The sequence below is a fragment of the Bos indicus genome, chromosome 9 (genome assembly GCF_029378745.1).
Source record: "Bos indicus isolate NIAB-ARS_2022 breed Sahiwal x Tharparkar chromosome 9, NIAB-ARS_B.indTharparkar_mat_pri_1.0, whole genome shotgun sequence".
NCBI classification, from domain to species: Eukaryota; Metazoa; Chordata; class Mammalia; order Artiodactyla; family Bovidae; genus Bos; species Bos indicus.
This window is the reverse complement of record NC_091768.1, coordinates 39,338,468-39,363,584: the sequence shown is the minus strand read 5'-3', so window position 1 is coordinate 39,363,584 and position 25,117 is coordinate 39,338,468. Positions and strand designations below refer to the sequence as shown.

At 36.9% G+C, this 25,117-nt stretch overlaps 1 protein-coding gene across 5 annotated transcripts in view; it reads right to left on the bottom strand.

Annotated features, from left to right (window-relative positions):
* REV3L (REV3 like, DNA directed polymerase zeta catalytic subunit) overlaps positions 1-25,117 on the bottom strand; it is a 178,244-nt gene that overhangs the window by 12,538 nt on the left and 140,589 nt on the right. For all 5 annotated transcript variants that reach the window (XM_070795488.1, XM_070795489.1, XM_019967201.2 and 2 more), the window contains 6 exons: positions 19,815-19,956; positions 18,074-18,318; positions 16,648-16,756; positions 14,606-14,812; positions 7,317-7,426; positions 2,202-2,316 (listed from right to left, as the gene is read on the bottom strand). In XM_070795488.1, coding sequence (XP_070651589.1) covers positions 2,202-2,316; positions 7,317-7,426; positions 14,606-14,812; positions 16,648-16,756; positions 18,074-18,318; positions 19,815-19,956 — 928 coding nt within the window. The remainder of the gene's footprint in view (positions 1-2,201; positions 2,317-7,316; positions 7,427-14,605; positions 14,813-16,647; positions 16,757-18,073; positions 18,319-19,814; positions 19,957-25,117) is intronic.

The window sequence follows — 25,117 nt, the reverse complement described above, 5'->3', positions numbered from 1 at the left end:
TAAGAGCAGCCGGCTTTCAGCTGCCCTGATGGAGAAAAAGGAATACTGACTATGAACAGGGATTCCCAAGTGGCACAGTGGTAAGTTTGCCTGCCATTGCAGGAGATGGGCTAGATCCCTGGTTTGGGAAGATTCCCTGGAAAATCACATGGACAGAGGAGCCTGGTGGGCTAGCAGGTTGATAAAATTCATCAGTGAAGCAGTCTAGTCCAGAAATTTTATGGGGGAGGGAAGATTTTCAATTATAACTTAAATATCTTTAATAATTCAGGTTCTCTTCTCATGTCAGTTTTAAAATTTGTGATTGTCAATGAGTTTGTCCATTTCTCTGAAGTTACCAAATTTACTGGCATGAATTATTTATACTTCGTTGGTTGGATCTCTGTGTAGTCCAAGGGACTCTCAAGAGTCTTCTCCAACACCACAGTTCAAAAGCATCAATTCTTCGGTGCTCAGTCTTCTTCACAGTCCAACTCTCACATCCATACATGACCACTGGAAAAACCATAGTCTTGACTAGACGGACCTTTGTTGGCAAAGTAATGTCTCTCTCTGCTTTTGAATATGCTATCTAGGTTGGACATAACTTTCCTTCCAAGGAACAAGTGTCTTTTAATTTCATGGCTGCAGTCACCATCTGCAGTGATTTTGGAGCCCCCAAAAATAAAGTCTGACACTGTTTCCACTGTTTCCCCATCTATTTCCCATGAAGTGATGGGACCGGATGCCATGATCTTCGTTTTCTGAATGTTGAGCTTTAAGCCAACTTTTTCACTCTCCACTTTCACTTTCATCAAGATGCTTTTTAGTTCCTCTTCACTTTCTGCCATAAGGGTGGTGTCATCTGCATATCTGAGGTTATTGATATTTCTCCCGGCAGCCCTGGGATTTCTTTGGAAGGAATGATGCTAAAGCTGAAACTCCAGTACTTTGGCCACCTCACGCAAAGAGTTGTCTCACTGGAAAAGACTCTGATGCTGGGAGGGATTGGGGGCAGGAGGAGGAGGGGACAAAGAGGATGAGATGGCTGGATGGCATCACTGACTCGATGGACGTGAGTTTGAGTAAACTCCGGGAGTTGGTGATGGACAGGGAGGCCTGGCATGCTGCGATTCATGGGGTCGCAAAGAGTCGGACACGACTGAGCAACTGAACTGAACTGAAATGATTTTGGTATCTGTAAACTCTAGTAACATCCCACCTTTTATTTTTGATATTGATAATTTATGTTAACCCTTGATCATTCTAGCTAGTGGTTTAACCATTTATAGAACTTTCTGAAGAACCATTTCATTAACATCCACTCTTTATTATTTCCTTCCTTTGGGATTAGTTTGCTTCTCTTTTCCTGTTTTGTTAATTTACAAACGTGAATCACTAATTTTAAACAAATTTTTAATATAAGCACTTTAAATATATAAATTTCTCTCAAAGCACCAGTTTAGCTTCAGATTTTGATATCTTGTGGTGGTGGTGCTCAGTCATGATTCTTTGCGACCAGGTTACAGAGTGTCTTGAATGCCAAGCTAACCTGTATATACTAAAGTAGGGGGATGAACTTCCAACTCATGAGGTCAGCTTTTTTTTTTACCCTGTCTCCAAAGCAAAGACAATACAAGCAGAAAACAAAAACAAAACCACTACAGACCAATATTCATGAACATATGCATCACAATTCTTAACAGATGGTTTGTTTTCTTTGAGCAGTTGTACAGGTTTTGCTTTTATGTTTAGGCCTGTAATCTATTTCAGGTAAAATCTCATGTCCACTGGTAGTTTCTCAGGACACCATGCTCTTCACTTTGCTACACAGGCTGAATGTCCACAGCATCACATTCTCCCAGAATAGTCCTGAGCTGTCCAGCTGAGGATCCAGACGTCGTGGAGCAGAGACATGCCATCCAGCTGTACCCTTTCTGAATTCCTGGCCCATGAAATCTGGGAGCGTAACAAAATGCTGCTTGTTTTATACCATGAAGTTTGGGGCTGCACATTGATAGTTAAGTCGAACAGTCTTTTCATTTCTTTATATCAGATATTACTAAAAAAAATTTTGTGAAAATGATACCAAACTAATGGAAAAATACTTTAAATTTAACACTTTCACAGACCTGTATACCCTGAAAATGTATTAAGAAATCAGAAATCTCTAGAAGGTATGCGAATTTTATAAGTCATTTTTAGTATTACGTTTCTCTTACCTTTTCAAACTTCAATTTCACTGGTTTAGGGTTGGTAGCAGTTACAGCTTCAGCAATTTCTTGCCCAATCTTAAAAGACTGCTCCTTAGTGGCTCCTTTCAGTAGCACAAACAGACTAAGAGGATTAAAAATAGAGTAGAGTAATAAGGAAGTTGCAACAAATTCTCATCAATAGTAATTTTCCTGCCTAATACTATAATACCAGGGAAAACCCTTCTCCTTACTCTTCCTTACTAAGTTGTTTCCTGTCTGAGCTTTGTTTTATCACCCTTGCCTTGTGTACCCATGATATATCTTGTTACAGATCCTTAAAGTATTTAATGTTTCTAGTTTAGCTACACACAGACCAGTTAGCACAGCTGCCAAGAAGGTCCTGAGTCATTCCTATACATTTACGGCTTTTTATGACACACAGTTATGTCAGTCACAAAATAAAAGATGTGATTATAAAGAAATGGAAAATTTACTTGTGATATGGGAGAAGATTTCCTTTCAGAACCACCCAACTTAGAAAAGAACACACATACATAAAACTTGTTCACCGAAGAACAGTCAGAAAACACTAAAAGGCACAAAGAGAACAGCCACTTATAATCTCACTGCTCAGATCAAAGACACCAGAAAATCTGTATATCTTTTGTGTCCATCTGTAAATCTTTTCTCATTTGGGATCACAGATCATAAAGTTTGATAACTTTCCCCTTTCATTTAATAGTGTATTATGAACATTTCCCCACATTTAGTTCTTTTACATTATTTTAACAGTTCTGTATTTCAATGTATGGATATTGTCATTAAATTTTTTTCTAATATTTCATATGTAATAGTAAACATGGCACACACTCTATGTCCTTAGAATAAATTCCTAAAAGTGGAATTTCCAGATAAATGGTATACACTAAAAATATTTTCTGAAAGATAATGTGAAACTGAATTCCAGAAAGCTTTTTTTTTTTTTGCAGAAAGCTATTTCTGATGTATAATCCCACCAGTAGTATATACAGATACAATCTGCATATAATGAAATGAATATACTTTAAGTGTATAGTTCACGAATATTGACAAATGTGTAAGACTTGTGATGGGCTGAACTGTGTCCCTTAAAGTCCTATTTTGAAACCCTAACCCCCAGTATCTCAGAACGTGACTATACTTGGAGACAGGGCCTTAAAAGAGATGATTAAGTTAAAATGTGGCTCTAATTTAGGTGGTTAGGGTGAGCCTAATCTGGTATCCTTGTAAGAGGAAACTAAACAAAGAAATACCAAGGCTGCACGTGAAGGGAGGAAAGGGCATGTGAGGGCAAAGTAAGAGGTGGCCACCTGCAAGGCAAGCCGAGAGGCTTCAGGAGAAAGCACACCTGCTAACGCACGCCTCCATCCTGGGCTTCAGCCAGAACTGTGAGAGTAAATTTCTGTGTTTAAACCACCAGATCTGTGACAGCCCTAGAAAACTAATACATCTGTGTAACTACCACCAGAGTCAAGATATAGGACATTTTCATGACCCCATGGAGTTCCCTTGTATTCCTTTGCAATAATTCTCTACTCCACTTTGGATCCCAGGCAACACAACCTGCTTTCAGTTACTATAAGTTTGCTTTTTTCAAGAATTTTACATAGTATACAAAGCTAATATACTTGTCGGGATTCTTTTACTCAACATAATTTTGAGATAGACCCATATTGCTGAAGTAACACTGGTTCCTTTTTAATGCTGAATAGTATTCTCTTATGGATATGTCACATTTGTTCATTCATCCATTGATGAACATCTGGACTGCAGTTTTGGACCATCAATAAAACTACAATGAAGAGTTGCATCAGGGATTTATGTGGACCGAAGCTTTCATTTCTCTTAGGTATATATCGAGAGTAGTACTGTTGAATCATATGCTAAGGGTATGTTTTAGTTTAGATGTAAATACCAAACTTAAAAAAAAACAATTATTATACTTAAAACTAAGCTGTGGTAAATGAAATCAGGTAAATGGTTGCCTAGGGGTATGGGATGAAAACGAGGGACTGACTGCAGTGGAGCACGGCAGAACTTCAACAGGGACAGAATGTTCTGTATCTTGAGTGGGGTGGCAGCTGATTATATGTGTCTATACATTTTGTGTGCTGAACTATATATACTGTGTACTTTGTTAAAAACTGTATTTTGATACAGCTGACAAAAAAATTAAAGTTATAAATACTTTACGTTAAAAGTTATTACAATAGTATATATATGTATTTGAGATTTTATCTAGCAGTGTCAGTAAATTTACTTGAGTTCATCTATACTCTTTTGGCCAGTTATAGTTGAAGCTAAGCTTCAAGGGAGCTGACCAGGATTAATGGGAATTTTTGGTCACTTAACAGAATTAAGGCGACTAGCCTACAGAGAGAGACTGTCTTAAAGGAGTGGTTGTCATTTCACATGGGATGGAGAGCTGAGTGGGGTATTAGAATCACCCAGGAGGCCTTTTCTCAATTACACGCAGATGAATTTCCTGAGGGACTCTTTGCTCTAGTTCCCCAGCACCGTTCTGCTGCCCTGGACGCGTATGTTGTCAAACGTCCTTCCCTATCCTGCCTGAGAACCACTACTAGAGAGAGCTTCAATAGCTGATGGAAGTAGGTCTGTCCCACTAAGATGGGACAAATATTGTTGAGAACCACAATTATATCTGCTCTTGAGAAAGAAACACCCTTTCTGACAGAGTAATTTTGATGCTTTGGTAACTGGTCTCCCTTAGCTAGACTCCAAGATTCACAAAATCAGCAGTCTTGAAATTGGAGGGAGCCAATGGTCATTCATCATCATGTATCAGATGTGGTCTGATGATAGTCTGAGAGAGGCTCAAGTGACTTTTTGATGGCCATGCAATCAGTTAGGAGCATAGCTAGAAAGAGACTCCACATCTCACTCTTGGTAAAGAACTCTTTCCTTCCATCAAGCATTCATCTGTTATCCCTAGAGCAGTACTTCTCACTATGGTATCATTATTGTCTGCTCCAAAAAAAAAAGAAGTTAAAAAAGTAAATTTAACAAGAGAAAGTAATCAATAAGGAATAAAATATTGTTGGGTACAGCTGATCTTCGTGGGGCCCAGATCCACCACACTATCTAAGTGGTTTGCTCCTCAAAGACCGATTTGTACTCTGTTGGGGCAATGTTACTACCATTGAGAATGCATGCCCTAGAGTAAAGTGTCCTCATTCAGTATATTTCAGTAAGCATTACTGGATGAATCAGACGGTGAATGGTGATCAAAAGTTCTAATGATACTGCAAATACATTTCATTGATTAGAATCATAAAAAGAACCTGGGATATCTGATGTAGTAGTGAAAGTTGCTCAGTCACGACCGGCACTTTACGACCTCATGAACTGTAGCCCACCAGGCTCCTCTGTCCATGGAATTCTCCAGCAAGAATACTGGAGTGGGTAGCCATTCCCTTCTCCAGGGGATCTTCCTGACCCAGGGATCAAACCCTGGTCTCCTGCATTGCAGGCAGTCTCTTTACCGTCTGAGCTCTATGTCTTACTAGTTGGGTGATCTCAGACACACTTCTTACTCCAGGGGAATCTGCTCCTAAGGAGCACCTGAGAATGGGCCTCCTAGGATTTTCTTCCAGCCACATGGAAACTCTGACCCAAAAATCCTCTTCCAGCCTGATATTCTAAGTCCGTGTTTTTTGATTTGTTTGATTTCCTAAAAATATTAAAGGCTAAACAACATAAGTATAATCAGAATCATGCCAATTTCTGATTCTGGGTGTGTGCTGTCAACCACTGACATTTAAGACCCTGAATTAAATTCAGTATTTTAAAGTTTGTCTCCTCTTCCCTAATTATTTTGTGAGGAGCTCTGGAAAATTGTGTCCTAGTAATTTTTATTTTGCTAGACCTCTCAGCAGAAGTGGTTTTACAGAGCAGTAAAATACTCAAAGTGAGGAGTGGCTTTTGATGGGGAACAGTAGAGACTGTGGATAAATGGGGCCTGAATAACTTGAAACTATCCCCATCTGTTGATAATGAAACAGCTGCTATGTGAAGACAAGGTCTTATTCAGCATTAATATGATTATGCTGATTTTATGTGCACTAAAAAACTGGAGAAGATTAAATGCTGGTTAAAGATTAGCTGGAAGCTATTTTCACTGATTAGAAGCATTATTTCTGATTGGTCCACTGCACTGTAAAGTGATCAGAGCTCCTGAAGCAAATGCTCTTAGAATGATCACTGTGACTTTAAGCCTTTAATATGAAAAGAAAATTTCAGACTCCAAGAAACTTGCATAACCCCTATATTCTAGAAAAATTTTATTAAGTCATATAAATAGGATATTACATAAATAACTGGGCCCTGAAAAATATCAAAGTAAGCCAGGTTGAAGTTATTTTTAGGATTCAAAGGCAGTCCTATCCTTTGTCAGCTCATAGATGATGGGCTTTAGGAAGTCTGTGAGCCTCTGGAATCAAAAGTGAAAACTGTATTTACCTATATGAACTGTTTATATAAGAAGGGCAACAGATTTTGGGGCCCAGTGAAAAGTGAACCACTCTTACCTTTGGCAACTGTTTTTCCAAAACAGTTTGATTATTTTAAGATATATATTTAAATTCAGAGACCTGCAGCTATCTGAGGAATTCTTCACATTAAAAACTCTTTCTTTAAACAGACTAGACTCCTGTATATACAGTTTTTACAGATCCCTATCTAAATACTTAAGGGTTCCCAGATGGCTCAGCAGTAAAGAATCCACCTGCGCCAAAGCAGGAGATGTGGATTTGATCCCTGGGTTGGGAACATCCATCCCTTGGAGAAGGAAATGGCAACCCACTCCAGTATTCTTGCCTGGAGAATCCCATGGACAGAGGAGCCTGGTGGGCTACAGTCCAGAGGGTTGCAAAGAATTGGACACAACTAACGCACCATCACATCTACATACTTGCTACCTGGAGAGATACCATGGGAATCTTCACAGTCTGCGGCTCACAAAAACTGGAGAGAACTTAGGTAGAATTCTATTCTTAGGAAGGATTACCCTTAAGGCATTTCAAACACTGAAATGAATATCTGAAGAGATGCAAAAGGACAACTACAAAACAGAAAGTTCATTACCTGTCAGTATCACCATATACAACCCTGGCACCCCATTTCTTGGTGTCATTCACCAGTTTAATAGCTCGTTCCAAAGTTTCTCTGGCTTTGTGAACAATACTATCACCAACCTGTTGGTACAAACACATAGGAAAAAATTTCTTAATATAGTTTAGTATAAGACAATAGGCTTTAATGTATAATACTTAATTTTCATTACTGAATATTTCTAAAACTGAAACAAGGAGAAAAGAACACTGAAAAGAAAACAGAATAGTCACCAGTGCCATTCATTATTCCTTCTTCAGGTACTCAAGAAGAAAATGGGATGGATGAATAATTTAAAAGAAGAAACCAATCAATATACAGACTTGCCTGTGTGAGTGTAAGTATAATGGACTGCACTGTATACAAGGATAGCTATATTTGATCCTAGAAGAATAAACCTTATTTATTCAAGGACTTTCTAATATGCCTTTATACCAACAGGAGACCACACTGTGTATATGCATGTGTGTGCATGTATATCTTTCAAATTTTTTCTGTTGGAGTGTTATAATAATTTCTTTCAGTATCATTAAAGCACTCAAAGCCCGTGCACTGGGACAACCCTGAGGTATGGGATGGGGAGGGAGGAGGCAGGGGGGTTCAGGATGGGGGACACATGTACACCCATGACTGATTCATGTCAATGTATGGCAAAAACCACTACAATCTTGTACAGTAATTAGCCTTCAATTAAAATAAATTTTAAAAAAGTTTATGCTGAACCTAAATATCAGTGATTGGTTATACATAATTTTTATATTAATACTGAATGCAAGGAAAAATGCATGATTATATGATGAAAAATATATCACAGTGTTCAATTTAAATCAGGTAAGCAGATATATGTCTAACAAGGGTTCTTTCATTGGTGATTGGTAAGTTTTAACAACGATAATGGCATAAGCTGACAAAGCAAAAAAGATGATGGATCTTGACAAATATGAGAAGCAAGCTAATTATATTTCATAGTTAAATAAATTAAGGAGGCTAATATAGCACTGCTGCTTCATTTATTAAACTCATTAAAGCTAAAGGCTAGGGAAACTGCTGTTCAGCATAAATGGAACATTACTTTTTAAAGTTTTAAAGTAAGAATTATGTACTTTTTCTTTTGCAAACAGTATTTATAATGATCTTTCCCATTTTACTGTAAAATATGAATTATATGAACTAAATGCAGGATTTATTAATAATTTAAAGGCTGTTTAAAGATGTTTACAAAGGAAATATTAAGTATATGAACAAAGGAATAAATAAACTGATCACAGAAACTTAATTTGGTTTTTAAATTAAGATCATAAATCCTGTTGAGACCTTTTGTGCATTAGAAAACCTTGAGAATATGAACTACAACCTAATACATTAAAAGAATCAATCATGTCATCTAATTGAAATTCAAGTTTAAACAAAACATTCAGTCTGTCTTTTGCCACTTTCACAAGATAAAAATATGTGATAGCAAATAGCTAAATGGGCGAGCCATCCAGAATTAGAGTCAAATATGATTCTGAGATCTACACATACAAATAAATACACACATACACTGATCCTAAATGTCTTCCTCCTGCCATCTACTCTGACCCATTTAAACTACACCCGGAAGAGTCAGAACTTTTGCAGCTGGCCCTGAGGTCCATGCTCTATGAAGAACTCAGGCATGAGAGCGAGGGGCACGGTCGAGCACTGGAGGAGAAGAAACGAGTGGGAATTACATTAAAACTGATTCTGCTACTTTGTGTAACAGTTCCTAATAAATAAGATTACAGGGCTAAGAGAATGGATTTAAAAAGAAGAAAAATTAATTGGTTTCATAATTTAGCCAATGGTTGGGATCCTGAAAAGTCATAATAAGAAAAATATTTAAAGTAAAAATTCTCTGAAAAGAATGCTGGTAACGATGTGGAGAAAAGGGAACCCTTGTGCACTGTTGGTGGAAATGTAAATTGGTGCAGCCACTATAGAAAACAGCATGGAGGTTCTTCCAAAAATTGAAAGTATGATGCAGCAACTCCACCTCTGGGTATTTATCTGAAGGAAACAAAAACTCTAACTGGAAAAGAAGCCTATATCCTCATGTTCACTGCAGCATTACTTACAATAGTCAAGACATGGAAACAAGCTAAGTGTCCATGATGAATGAATGGATAAAGAAAATGTAGTTTATATATGATAAAATATTATTTAGCTATACAAAAGACGGTAATCTTGCCATATGCAGCAACATGGAGATGTTGAGGGTATTGTGCTTGGTGTATTTTTTTTTTAACTTTTTACTCGGTATTGGGATATAGCTGATTAACAATGCTGTGGTAGTGTCAGGTCAACAGCAAAGGGACCCAGCAATACATATACATGTATCCATTCTTCCCGAAACTACCCTCCCATCCAGGCTGCCACATAATATTGAGCAGAGTTCCATATACTATACAGTAGGTCTTTGTTGGTTATCCATTTGAAATATAGCAGTATGTGCACGACCATTCCTTCCCCCTGGCAATCATAAAAGTTTGTTTTCTAATAAGTCTTGTAGGTAAGTTCATTTGTATCATTTCTTTTTAGATTCCACATATAAAGGATGTCATACAATATTTCTCCTTCTCTGACTTGCTTCACTCAGGATGACAGCCTCTACATTCATCCATGCTGTGCTAAATGGAATTATTTCACTTTTTTAATGGCTGAGTAATATTCCATAGTATATACGTGCCACATCTTTTTTATCCGTTCTCCTGCCAATGGACAGTTATGTTGCATCCATGTCTTGGCTATTGTAAACAGTGCTGCAGTGCACATTGGCGTGCTTGTATCCTTTCAGATCAAGCTTAGATGCATTCAATCTATAAATTTCCTTCTAAGTACTGTTTTTGCTGATCTCCACAAACTGATAAATTGTATTTTCATTTAGTTCAAAATAATTTAAAAATTTCTCTTTTGAGATTTTTTTCTTTGACCTATTATTTAGAAATTGGCTATTTAATCTCTTAAGTATTTGGGGAATTTTCCAGCTATCTTTCTGTTATTGATCTCTGCTGCTGCTGCTAAGTCGCTTCAGTTGTGTCCGACTCTGTGTGACCCCATAGATGGCAGCCCACCAGGCTCCCCCGTCCCTGGGATTCTCTAGGCAAGAATACTGGAGTGGGTTGCCATTCCTTCTCCAATGCATGAAAGTGAAAAGTCAAAGTGAAGTTGCTCAGTCGTGTCCAACTCCTAGCGACCCCATGGACTGCAGCCCACCAGGCTCCTCCGCCCATGGGATTTTCCAGGCAAGAGTACTGGAGTGGGGTGCCATTGCCTTCTCCATTATTGATCTCTAGTTTAATTCAATTCTGATCTGAAAGCAGAATACACTATATAATCTATTCTTTTAAAGTTATTAAGGTATATTTCATGGTCCAGAATGTGGTCTATCTTACATGCTCCTTGTGAGCTGGAGAAGAATATGTATTCAGCTGTTTTTGGATGAAGTAGTTTGTAAATGCCCTTTTATTGTGTTGTTGAGTTCAACTATGTTCTTCCTGATTTTCTTTATTTTCGATGTTGCCTTTGCTTTGTTCCTATTTTTAATTTCCACTCTTTTACTGCTTTTTTGGTTTGACTATTTTATATTACACATTAGTTATATTTCTTTTTAAAAAACTTTTTATGGTGGTTGCCCAAAATCTTGCAGTATTTATATTTACTTTCAATACACCATTTTCAAAACCCACTAAACCACTTCATAGGTAGTGTGAGTACTTTAAAATGAAAGAATCCTAATCTGTTCCTCCCAGTCCTTGTACCATTTGTCATTCATTTTAGTTATACAAATGTACATATATAAAAACATACCTAATCAAATACTTTTTTTGCTATTATTATTTTGAACAGATCATTACCTGTTAGATCAATTAAGAGAAATAAAAGGGCTTCTTTTACTCTTACTTATTCCTTCTCTGATGCTCTTCCATTCTTTGTGGATCTAGGTTTCTGACCTGTTGTCACTTTCCTTCTCTCTGAAGAACTTCTTTTAACCAAATCTTGCAAGGCAGGTCTATGCCAACTAATTCCCTCAAGTTTTATGTGTCTGAGAAATCTTAATTTCTCCTTCACTTTTGAATGATAATTTTGTACGGTATATTTTATTCCATTTTTTTCTTGCCTGGCACGGTTTCTGAGGAAAAGTTGCATATAATTCTTACCTTTGCTTCTCTATAAGCTAGGTGGTTCTTACCCTTTGGCTTCTTTGAGGACTTTTATTGTTGATTTTCTGCAGTATGAAAATGATGTCCCTAGGTTTAGGTTTTTGGGTTGTTTTTTTTTTTGGCATTTATTCTGTTTGGTGTTCTCTGAACTTCCTGGATCTGTAGTTTGGTGTTTGACCATTTGCTCCTATTGTTCTTCAGTTGCTAAATCATGTCAGACTCTTTGAGACCCCATGGACTGCAGCATACCAGGCTTCCCTGTCCTTTACTATCTCCCAGAGTTTGCTCAAATTCATGGTCTTTGAGTTCGTGATGCTATCTAACCACCTCATCCTATGCCTCCCTCTTTTCCTTTTGCCTTCAATCTTTCTCAGCATCAGGGTCTTTTCCAATGAGTCGGCTCTTCACACCAGGTGGCCAAATAATCGAAGCTTCAGCTTCAGCATCAGTCCTTCAATGAATATACAAGATTGATTTCCTTTAGGACTGACTGGTTTGATCTCCCTGCTGTTCTAGGGACTCTAAAGAGTCTTCTTCAGCACCACAGTTAGAAAGCATCAGCTCTTCAGCACTTCTTAATGGTCCAACTTTAACATCCGTACATGACTACTGGCAAAACCATAGCTTTGACTGTACGGACCTTTGTCAGCAAAGTCATGTCTCTGCCTTTTAATACACTAAGTTTGTCATAGCTTTCCTTCCAAGGAGCAAGCGGATGTCTGACATTAATTAGGGGAAGTTCTCAGTCATTATTGTTTCAGTATTCCTTCTGTTCTTTTCTTTCTTTCTGGAATTTTTATTACATATATATCACACTATAGTATTAGGACACCTTTTCCTTTTTTTTTCTTCTTTTGAGTTTTAGCAGTTTCTACCAAGAGTTCTTCAAGCTCAGAGATTTTTTTCTTAGCCATGTTCAGTGTAGTAGTCAGAGGCATTTTTCATTTCTCTTACAGTATTTTTGATTTCTAGCAGTTCTTTTTAGTTCTTTCTTAGAATTTCTACCTCTTTGCTTATATTGCCCATCTATTCTTGCATGCTATCTATTTTAGCCATTGGAGGGAGCTCTTAGCATCCTAACCATAGTTTTAAATTTGCAGTCTGATAGTGCCAACATCCCTTCCCTATCTGAGTCTGATTCTGGTGCTTTCTTTGTTTCTTCTGTGTTTTTTGGCTTTTGGTATGTCTTGCAATTCCTTCTGACAGCCAGACATGATGTACTGGGTAAAAGGAACTGCTATAAACAGGCCTTTAGTAATGTGGAAAAGGTGCTGGGGAGAGAAGGACGTGCTCTTCAGTCCTAAGAGTAGGTCTGTTTTTCAGTGAACCTGTGCCTCTGGACTATAGACTTCATAAATAATTTTCAATTTTTCACCCCACTTTGGTGGGACAGGATGACTAGAGCAGGCCAGAGTATTTTTCTTCCATGTAGAAGGCTAGAGCAGTTGGAGTTGGGTATTTCTCTTTTCCCAGGTCAGTTAGGCTCTGATGAAACTCCAACAGCTTGGGCTCTGCTTAAATAGTTTCTCCTGAGGGCAGACTTTGTTAAACACAGAACACTCTAGTGTATTTCAGAATGGTTCTTTTCCCCTCTCTGTGCCAGAAGCACAAGGAAATTTTTCACTGATATTCACTGTGAAAACCTGCCTCAGCTCCTAGTTGTGTGGGGACCCTGATGACTGGGTCCATTGGGGTTTTTTCTCTCTCAGATTTGTTTAGCCTGAGCCTCCAGCAATTCATCAGCTATGGTTCTATTTTTACTGTGGCACTGGTTCTCAGACTTGTGCTCATGGATTATACTCTGGTAAGCTGTGAGTCTCTGTATTCACCTGTTGGGCCTCTTCAGTTGGGGGGAGGGGTAGCAGTTTACCCTGTGACTTCGCCTCTCCAACAGATCTAAGAAGAGTTGTTGACTCTTCCGTTTGTTTGGCTTACTTGGTGGGAGGACAGAGTGGAGACTTTGAGTTTCTTACATGCTGGACATATAACCAGAAGTCCCTTGCACAAGTTTTTGCAGTTTACTTTGCCTACTGTGAGCTGTCCGGGGACTTTATTCTTCCACTGCTTTTCCTTTGCTGAGCGACTGCAAATATGGCATACCACAATGCTCTAGCCTTCATTTGGCATGAAAAGATCATCAACCAAACAACAGTACTCTGTTCTTTTCTCAATTAGTGAATTACTGTATTACTCTGTCATACTACTTTGTATTTATGTCCAATTAACACCCTAATTTAGTAAATAATAAGAAATTAGACTTTTTAATGAAGAGTGTCTTAATTGATGCTTTTGAACTGTAGTGCTAGAAAGACTCTTTAGAGTCCCTTGGACTGCAAGGAGATCCAACCAGTCCATCCTAAAGGAAATATTCATTGGAAGGACTGATGTTGAAGCTGAAACTCTAATACTTTGGCCACCTAATGCAAAGAACTGACTCATTTGAAAAGATACCCTGATGCTGGGAAAGACTGAAGGCGGGAAGGGGACGACGGAGGATGAGATGGTTGGATGGCATTACCGACTCAATGGAGATGAGTTTGAGTAAACTCTGGGAGTTGGTGATGGACAGGGAGGCCTGGCGTGCTGCAGTTCATGGGGTCGCAAAGAGTCAGACACAACTGAGGAACTGAACTGAACTACTGCAAAAGAAAGGTTTTACTTTATATCTACCGGTATACTAGTAAATAGGGAATGACTTTTTTTTTGACATTTAGAGAAGACAAATGAACTAGGCTCAGATCTCTACCAATACATTAAAAGGAATTATTTAGTACCAGTATTACTGTAAACAATGCTGTAAAGGTGGCACAGAAACCTCATGCCAATAATGGATTACGATATGGTCATCCAGGTATCCAGAATGTGTATGCTAATTTATAAAATTATCATTAAATAGAGTTCTCATAGAGAAAACCCACAAATCTCTAAGAATATGTATGTATATAAGCCCTGGTTTAAGAAAAACTGATGCTATGTCATGGAAATGAAACACTTTAAAAAAACAAAATGCTTCAATGAACAGGTATTCATTTAATGCCGCTTTAGTCTCTTTTAAAAAAACTATAGACTTGTATCACTTACCTCAATGCATGGCATTCTCCCAGAAAAATTAGCAGCTGTATAGCCAAATGTGACATTTGCTATCAGCTTAAGTCCTAGCTGACGTGCATCAAGCATTCGTGAAAGGACTCTGTCCTGCTTGTAAGCCTTCATTGACCGCTTCACCATGAGTCTAGTCTTCAAAATCTCCTCAAGCATTCTTGGTAGCACACCCTTTCTTACTGAAGGCTATCATAAAGGGAAAAAAAAAAGAATGTTTAGATCCCATAATTATTATAGGTTTAGATAATTAAGAAGGAAGCAAAAAGTATAACAATGGCCAACTGTCATGAATTGAAACAAATAGTAAGAGTGGCCACAAGACCAGTGGCAGTCAATATAAAATCATCACATTTTCTTTCTTTTGAAGAGGGCTTTTCTCCTAAAAGCTTCCTGTAATGTTTACAAATCTACTGTAGCACTACTATGTGAGCTCAGAGACCTCCAGGACGGAGGATGCCAACTAGAACGTAAAAAACCACACGAGTTCAGAGGGAAATTTTGTCACAACTTTGATCCAAACCCCCACTCTTTCAGAAAGACACACGGGATTTGTATCACTCATAACAAACCTCAGTTTTAAAAGATCTCATCCTAATGACCCCACACAGTAATCTGCATGGAACTCCATTTATCTACCTTGGAAGAATGATGAGCTGGGTTGACTCTGCTGACATTCAAACCTGCAGTTCCAGGGACTCTAGGTATTTCAAATCTGATGCTTAGACCACTAAGCCATCCCCTCCGGCCTATATTTATTAGCAATCTGGAAGAGGGGATGAATAGTGAGGTGATAAAATTTGTTGACGCCAAAAAAAAAAAAAATCATTTGTATTAATCAAGACTAGGGAGAATTTACGAGAACTCCACTAGGAATGAAAATCACAAAACAGTATTAACTTTGAGGATGATTCACAGACACGTGCAAGGTAATGCATGTCAGACTGAACAATTAAAACCTCAGGGATAGTATAATAACACTCCTGAATACTAAAAAAAAAAAAACTAACTTTCATTAAGCTTTACACATCGGGTCAAAATGTAGATGCAAGTTCTTAAAATGCTGTTAAATGGAGATAAAATAATAAGCTACTAGATATGCGACAATGAAAACATATTCTAACCTCTAATTCATTCTGTGTACCTTTTGAAGCAGCCATGTTTATGTTAAGACATGATGTGTTATTATGTTAAAATATAACGTTTTCCAAAATGGAATATATCCTGAACTCTCCTGGTAAAATTTTTCCTCATATCTAAATGGCTAATTTTAGAATATTCTTTAAACATAGCATCCTTTGATTGGTAGAGAATGATGCTACTTTTGCTAAGTACACCAGAATGAATTTGAGGGCTAGTGGGGTCCATGCTACCACCACCAACTACTCTACTGTCCCGTGATTCTTACAGACTCACTGCTAAGGAAATAGAAAAGGAATGAAGTTGGCATATGAGAGGCAATATAATCTTCTCCTAGATCTCTTCCTATTTGCCTTTGATTTATTCATTTATGAGGCTTTTTAGTCTCTTTTTGAGGGGAGACAGAGAGAGAAAAAAGAACTCTGTTATAAGTCTGGGTATCTTCTTAAAAATATAATCAATAAATATATTAGAGTATCACTTTTAAGACAGTCTTAATTTAAAATATATAGAACAATTAGTAAAGTGCATGCTAAAGCAGTTTTAATCTTTGTAAGTTAACACTGTTGTGACCATCACGTAGCTATCTAAGTCAACCAGATTCTAATAGAGGGCAGGAGGTATATATGCAATCTATTTCTTGCAATAGTTTATTAAAAAACTAAAGTCTAACAAAAGATTTAAACCTAAATTCATGCAAAATAAGATCATTATTTTTTTTTTAAATGATTTAAAAAATTTCTTAGAAGATTCCTTGTATCTTTGATTTTTTTGAGATATTGAAGTAAGCTTTTTTTTTGTATTATATGCCAACAACATCTAGACCATTAGCTCTCCAAAGGTTAAATCACAGTTGATACCTTTCATTTATAAGAGAGTATTACCTTGACAAAAGCTATCCCATTGGGGGACACTGTGATATCATGCCTAATTTGGTAAAGTAAATCTGGAGGTACTCTTAGAGAGGTACAGCCAAATTTGAATTCATCATACCTGTTAAGGAAAAAAAAAATTAAGCAAATACTTTTTCAAATCACAGAACAGAGATTCTGGGCATTTTAGGAATCTTTCTCATTCTACTGGAAATTCATTTTTAAACATCTAAACATGAATTCATATACTTAAAACGTTTATTTGTTTAGTTACCAAAAAGCAGTTCTTTAAATACAGTTTATTAAAAGAAACATTTCTTAAATGGCACTATTCTAAAACATATGGGGAAAATCTATACTGAAATACCAAATTTCACCTCAACATATGACTACCTTACACTAAATTACCTAAAGAAAAATTTAAACCTTAAATAAAAAGACTGTAGGGGCTTCCCTAATAGCTCTGTTGGTAAAGAATCTGCCTGCAATGCAGGAGACGCCAGTTCAATTCCTGGGTCAGGACGGTCCACTGGAGAAGGGATAGGCTACCCTCTCTAGTATTCTTGGGCTTCCCTTGTGGCTCAGTTGGTAAAGAATCTGCCTGCAGTGTGGGAGACCTGGGTTTGATCCCTGGGTTGGAAAGATCCCTAGAGAAGGGAAAAGCTACCCACTCTAGCATTCTGGCCTGGAGAATTCCATGGACTACAGTCCAGGGGGTCACAAAGAGTCAGACACAACTGAGAAACTTTCACTTTCAAAAAGACTGTAAACAACTTTTCCAAATTCCTATTCTTATTAAAAAGACAGAATTACCGATACAATTTCCGTAAAAGCTTTCTATAAGGAGTGAATATACTTTAGACTAAAACTATAACACTTGGTTTTAATTACACAAGAATATTAGAAAGGAAGGCCATTTCTTATGAGAAAAAATTTGACATGAATAAAATCTAACATTTGGCAATTTAACTTTTTAAAAGAAAACTATTTCTAAGAAAAGTCAAGAGGAAGTCACAGCTAAAGCTATAAGATCATAATCCTGACTGTTCCACTGAAAAGTGATTTATACCAACAAATTTTATATAATTCTTATTTAACAAGAAGTAAACAAGATACAACAAATATAACAAAGATTATATTTAATAAGATATAACAAATATGTCTTATTTAACAGATATACGTGAAAAGTGAAACATAAACTGCAAGGCTGAAAGTATTTACAGTCTTGTTCACATGAGTTATCTATCCATGATGCTGAATTAATCTACAATGATCCACATACACACACACAACTACAAAGAGTGGACTAGCTGTATTACAGCCCATTCATCCTGCTCAGAAGGGTAGTCTCATATGCAAAGAGACACTCAAAGAGAGTCTAAGTTTAGTAAGAAGTATGACGTGTAGCAAAGTAATTGTAAATATGAAAAAAACTTACTTCCCCAAGTTTTCCACGTGACCGAGGCAGGTGGAGAAACAGTAGTTGTATGCAATTACAATAGAAGGATACAGTGACTGGAAATCCAGAACGAGAACAGAGTTGCTATAGAAGCGAGATTCAGGCTCCATAATTAGGGGAACACACTGTGGGGCTCTCATCTGAGATCTCTGCTGTACACTAGGTGTCACAGGAATATAGTTCATTGGTTTAGCAATACGCAACATCATTGATTCCACACGGTACTGCAGGCAGAGAGGTGGAAGTAAGGAGAGAAGAAGAAACTTAAAAACAAATATACTGGTCTTCTGAATATGTCGAGAATCATGTGGGAGATGTTTTGTTCTTCAGAATACAGCTGCATGACTTTCTCACACCACAGTTACATAGTAATGGTTATTTCATCAGCTTTCATAACTTTTATAAAAACTGTAAAATATGTCAAATAACTTATACAACAAGCCAATTTTAAAAAGACACAGTTACATTTAAGATTTAAAAATAGCTATATCATAATAAAAGATGTAGAAGAGACAGCTGTACAATGTAACAATTTCATTGAAAAAGCTGGCCAATAATCTTTCAAAAATTTATTCGGGAAAATCAGAGGATGGCAATGAGGAGACTTGAGATGGATAAATGTTATCTCAATTTCCCAAGAAGGAAACACAAGGATTCCAAAACTGAAAGATAGGTTAATAATGGTCCTTCACAAAAATGAATCAAGCAATTATTGTTTATGGTAACAGCTATAAAGTGGACAGTCTGTAGTTTGAGGGGGGAAAAAAAAAAAGCAGTCACAAAAACCAGTATGGGTTCTCTGAAATGTTCTCATATGGTTTTAAGGTATCTCTCTGCCTTTTATTATAAGCCAGCTCAAACAGGCTTTGAAACTCATGGGAGTATAAATAAGTAAAATCAATATAAAGCAATAAAATAAAATACAGCAACAAGTAATGCTAAAGTAATTAGAGCTCTAGGTTTGCTATATTTGCTGAATTGGTAGACTGGGGGAATGTTACAGACATAAAATAATCAAAAGATTTTATGAGGTTAAGGAATCTGAGTGATTTAATATAGTATCCCAGATGGCTTAGCACAGTGTTTAACACACTAAAAGTATTCAAATAAATATTTGTTGAATAAAAGCAGGAAACCATTTCAGCAAGGCATTTAAACAAAATCTTTCATGATAGCCTTGGGAATCTAATTAGAGAGATATGAGTTAAATGGCTTCTAAGGTCCCATTTATCTTTAATATTTAAAAAAAGTGATACAGCCCATTTACACTGATTCCCAAATCCTTCCTCTTTTTTTTTTTTTAAATATTAGTTATCTGTTGGAAGTTTTGGAACTCCCAAAAGTAGGACTGTATGACCAAAGAGCTAGACTTTCTTTACCGCTTCTCCAGTTCTAAGCAGCTTTCAAAGCATCCCTAATCACAGTGACAGTATTTAGGAACAGAATATCATCCTCAAGGGCACAGCCATTTATTTTTTTATTACCATGTAAAATTCAGCAGTGGTCAAAAAGTTGGTATGGAGAGAAAATAAAAAAGCAAAGCTATTAAGTGAAATTAAGCTTTTCCAGAAAACAAAATGATAAGATTTGATTAACCAGCTACATACTAGTTGGTATCAGACACAAAGTTAAAAAAAAAAAAAAATCAGATCATTTCAACATCTCAAAAGTATATCATTCACATAGAACTTTCAAGTGTGCAATAAAATTGATTTCCTACCTGTGAACCCCTTGTCAGTACATGTAAAAACTGAATACCAAAAAGTCTAGCCATTTCACTGGTTTTCCCAATTAGGTCCAGCTGTTCTAACATTTGGAGATTTCCACGGACACGGCTAATATAATGATCAACCATTTTCCATCTGTTAAAAGAGAATCCACGCTATGAACATTTGGGAAACATTTGGGTACTTGAAACTAGTACATTTTCATTATGCCAAAAATTACCTATTAAAAGTGAAGTTATTTTAGAAGGGAGTCACGATGGAGTCTTTATCAAAATATGTTAAGGATAAAGATTAGAAAACTGCAGATATTTCAAGGGCATAAAACCTAGTGAAAATATATAAAGTTCAAAACAGTACTTGTGATAAGGTGATAAGACTAATTATTTTTAATATTTTGCTGATCTTCCTCTATTTTTGCATTGGCAAGCAGTAACACTCTCTTAGATGCCACTGCTGATGATGCAGTAATTACACAATTATATTATTTTATCTATAGGCTTTTAAAGAACATGGAAACTTTAAGTCATCACTGTTAATACCAGTCTCAAATAAAAGTATGCACTGGCATTTTACGGGAAGAAACAGTGATTTGGTTGGTGGAGATTTAGAAAAATCAGGAAAATAATTTTAACGAGACCACACATAGGTAAACAAATATGTCATATCAGTATTTCCTGTGAAAATATAAATATTCTGTTCTTCGACTTAAACCCTGAAAACCTCTTTACCCTACCGTTTTATAAATAAGCAAACAATAGGGCTTCCCTGGTGGCCAGTGGTAAAGAACCCGCCTGCCAATGCAGGAGACACAGGTTTGATCCTTGGGTTCAGGAAGATCCTACATGCTGTGGAGCAACTAAGCCCAAGTACCACAAGTACTGAGCCTGTGCTCCAGAGCCCAGGAGCTGCACCTACTGAGTCCATGTGCTGCAACCACTAGAGCCTGCACACCCTAGAGTCCGTGCTCCACAATGAGAGAAGACACCACAATGAGAAGCCTCTGCATGGCAACTAGAGAGTAGCCCCCTCTTCCCACACCTAGAGAAAGCCTGTGCAGCAGTGAGGACCCAGTGCAGCCAAAAATAAATAAATAAAACTATTAAAAAAAAAAAAGCAAACAACAAAACCTTCACCAAAGTTATGAAAGGAAGTTTTGATTTTAGTATTATTAGACTATAAAAATGACTCAAAGATATACGATAAAGAATAAAACCTATTCATTTAAAGAATATTAAGTTTCAAATATATTGTAACTTTTAATTATGTGGGTTTTAAAACAAGATAGTCATATAATAATTCAATAAACTTATTTAAAAACCTATTCCTAAGACACATGATTAATCCATACAAAAAATGAGAAAATGAACATGAAAAGAAAAAAAAGAAATCACCCTATAATTAAAAAGATAATAAAAGTGTTAGTGAGGATGTAGAAAAATTATAACCCTCACACACTGCAGTAGGAATGTAAAATAGAGCAGTTGCACTAGAAACAGTCTGGCAATTCCTCAAATTGTTAAAAACAGAGATTTAACAGAGTATAACTGACCAATTCCACTCTTAAGTATATATGTCCAAGGGGAATAGAAATATTCACCTACACCAAAACTTGTACAAATATTCATAACAGCATTTTCAAAATAGCCAAAATGTGTAAATAACTCAGGTGTCCATCAACTAATGAATAAGTAAAATGTGGTATATACCCACACAGTGGGGTATTATTTGGTAAAAAAGGAAATAAAGTATTAACACATGCTACACATGAATGAATCTGGACTGTATATTCTGATGATTCCACTTATATGAAAGGTCCAGAACAGGCAAATCTATGGAGACACAAAGTAGACCAGTGGTTGCTTAAGATGGGGATGCGGGGGAGAAGAGGTGAAGAAGGGAGGGTTGGAGGGTGATGACATGAAGAACGGAAATATTCTAAAATTTATTGTGATAATGGTTGCACAACTCGGAATACAATAAAAACCATGGAACTGTACACTTTAAATGGTGAATAGTATGGTATATGAGAGAATTATATCCAAATAAAACTGTTGAAAAGAACGAAGCAAACAAAAAAAACCTTAAAATTTATTAATACTCAATTTTTAAAGTAAAATGAATAGAAATACTGTTCTATAACTTGCATTTTTTACAATGTATTGTGACTATTTCTCCACATTTATGTATTTTTTATAGCTATTGAGTATACTATTGTATGGTCATAACAATTTAGTGTCTTTGTTGAGTATCTTTTATTACTATAAACAATGCTGTGGTGAACATTTTTCTTTTGGCCACCCCACGTGGCATGTAGAATCTTAAGTTCCCCAACCAGGGACGAAAGCCATACCCCCTGCAGTGGAAGCATGGAGTCCTAACCACTGGACCACCAGGGATGAGCATCTTTGTAGTTAAGTCTGTGTACAGATGCTTAAATATTTCCTTAAGCTAAATTCATAGATTTGGTCTTTTTAATATGAAGTGACACACTGCTTTTTAGATAATCTTAATAATTTACATTCATACTAGTAAAGTGTTTCCATGCATCTTTGTCAACACTAGGGATTGCAATTTTAAAAATTATTTTAGTTTGATAGGCAAAAAAACTATATCACATTTTAATATGTATTATTTTAGATCATTCATATAATTCTTCAGTAATACATACAGCCAAATGTAAAGCTAAGATAATACATATATGTGGATTCAGTCAGTTCCTTTAAAATATATTAATTCCACTTTCTTGATTTTACTTGGCAAAAACATACTTACCATCCTATATAACACCTAATTAGATGTAGCACAATATGCATTTCGAACACTCTAGGGTTTATAAACAAACCACTGAATGTAGTTATTAATGTAGATATTAAGTTTAATATCAAGTTTCATTTTATTTACTGGTATATAACTTCCCCTAAGCTTCTATTTCTATAAGGCTTTGATCATAAGCTCAGTATTTTCTGTGATTTCACTTCACTTCCTTGAGATTCCTTGAACGAGATTGGAGGACAAGTGGACATGCTCAGAAAGCAGTTACTTCAAATATAGCAAGATTGTTTTTAAGGCTCAATCTTCCTATCCTCACCATCATATGGCCTTATAATTCAGTAAGCAGCTCTACTCATTTCTAACATCAGATACATTAATTTTAAGACTATGTTCTTTATACATATATTTTCTAAGCTTATTAACTATCCATTTTACCTTTAAAGAAAAGCAGAGGTGGAAACTTTCATTTCAGATTACAGACGAGTAACTGGTACTAGACTAGCTCTCTTGGATAAAAGATTCAGGGTAATTGTTTCTGGGCAGTGAGCAATAGGCAGTGCAGGACGATGCTCCTTGAGAGAAGGGAAACTCATATGAAATGAGCCTCAGGTTGTCTGGAGATAATTTCCTAAACCCAGTGCAGTATGCTAGGTCTGAGCAAAGTGTGGCTATACTGCTAAGCTGAGGAGACAAGAGTTTAGAGTTCAGGCAGGCTGTATCTGCAATCTGTGGAAAAGGGCATCTGTGCAAAGGGAAGGAGTTAGGAGTTAGTAGTACAGATGGGGGTTTCTTGTGAGTGGCCCAGGGCTACGCGGAAAAATGAGCAGGGAGAGGCTTACTAGAGAGCAGCAGTTGGGGACCTGAGTCTGGAACAGAACTTGTAAGACAGTGTTGTAGTTGAAGGTCTGGCCATGCCAGAGTGGAGAGACTTCATGAACCCCTTATGAACAACCAAAGCATCCAGCTGAGACCTCAGAAAAACTATGTCTTGGGAGCAAGGCATAAAGTAAGGCCACCGCAAGCAAACCTAAAACCAAGCACTAACATCAGGCCTGTGGGACAGAATATGGAGACTGAGTCTTGTCAAGCTGGAGGGACTTAGAGAGCACTTTCAGCCTTCCAGAGATTCATCTTAACAAAGCATAAAAAGCAGGTATGCACAAGCTCAGGTGATCAGCCAGTAACTCAGTTGCTGGCTGGAACAAAATAAACATGCTTCAGAGGAGGATAATAAAAAACCAGAATCTGTACAACAGAACATCAGTAATATCCATTACATAATCATGCAAAGAAACAAAAAAACATGACCCACAGTTAAAAAGCAGTCAACAGAAACTAATACAGAGATGGTCAGGTGCTAAATTTAGAAACTATTACAAGGTATGTTCAAAAATCTAAAGAAAAGATATTCAAAAAGTTAAAAATACAGTATTAATGAGTGGACAGGGAAATCCACTGAATACAGAAACTATCAAAAGAAAAAACCAAATGAGAATGCGGGACTAAAAATAACTGAAATACAAAATTTACTGGTTGTTCTTAACAGCAGGTTGGTGACAACAGAAGAAAGTTAGTAAACTTAAAGACAGATCATAAGAAAAAAAATGAAGAAAAATGTACAGAGCCTCAAGGATCTGTGGGACACTATCAGCTAGTATAATATACATACTGAAATTATGGAAAACAAAGGCAAAAAGAAAGAAACTTGAAAACAGCCCGGAAAATGTAATTCTGCTTCAGATGTAGAAAGCTGCAAAAGCATGTAACTCCAGTTTAACAATGATAAAAACCTGGATAATATACATAATCATAAGTTTTACTGAAGCCTAAAGTAAGTTAAGGTTGTAAAAGAATCAGGTGAACTAAATTTCATAGTTTCAAACCCACTGAAGGACAGACAGGACACATAACGTATTTCATCTTTGGCAGAGAAGAGGAGGGAGAGGCAACTCATAAAAGCAGGTAAGAAGGAACCAGTTAACATGTTATTAAATTCTTAAAGGTCATGTATGAGCCAGCATGACTATTTAGAATCACTGGAAGCCCTAGACACTAGGGCAGGGCACAGAGAAATGAAACCTTGCAACTTCCTCCAACCCATCTCTCATATGAAACCTTGAGCTGCTTTGGGGCCAGGAGGAAACTCTCCAATCCTTAGGGTTTATGCAGAGATTCACTCTCTTTGGGAAAAGAAGAGATGCCAAAAATGTCTATGGCTGGGAGAAGGCTGGCAGTAAAAGCTGCACTAGAGGGAAGGGCAGGAAACCTCCCCTGTTCCAACTGTGTGCCTTGTACCAAGTAACAAGCAGCAGTTGTCTACCACTAGGAAAGGGGAAAGAAACATTCCCACCATAGCTTTCAGGCAAAGAAATACCACTGCAAAGGCAGGAGTAGAAGTGTAAGCCATTTTCCTCTGTGGGAGAGTCAGGAAACATACTTGGATCCGGCCCTGGCAGTGATGCAAAGCGGAGGTCCATCACCGTTGTGGGACGAGCAGGAATGCTGAAGGAGCCTCATCCCCAAG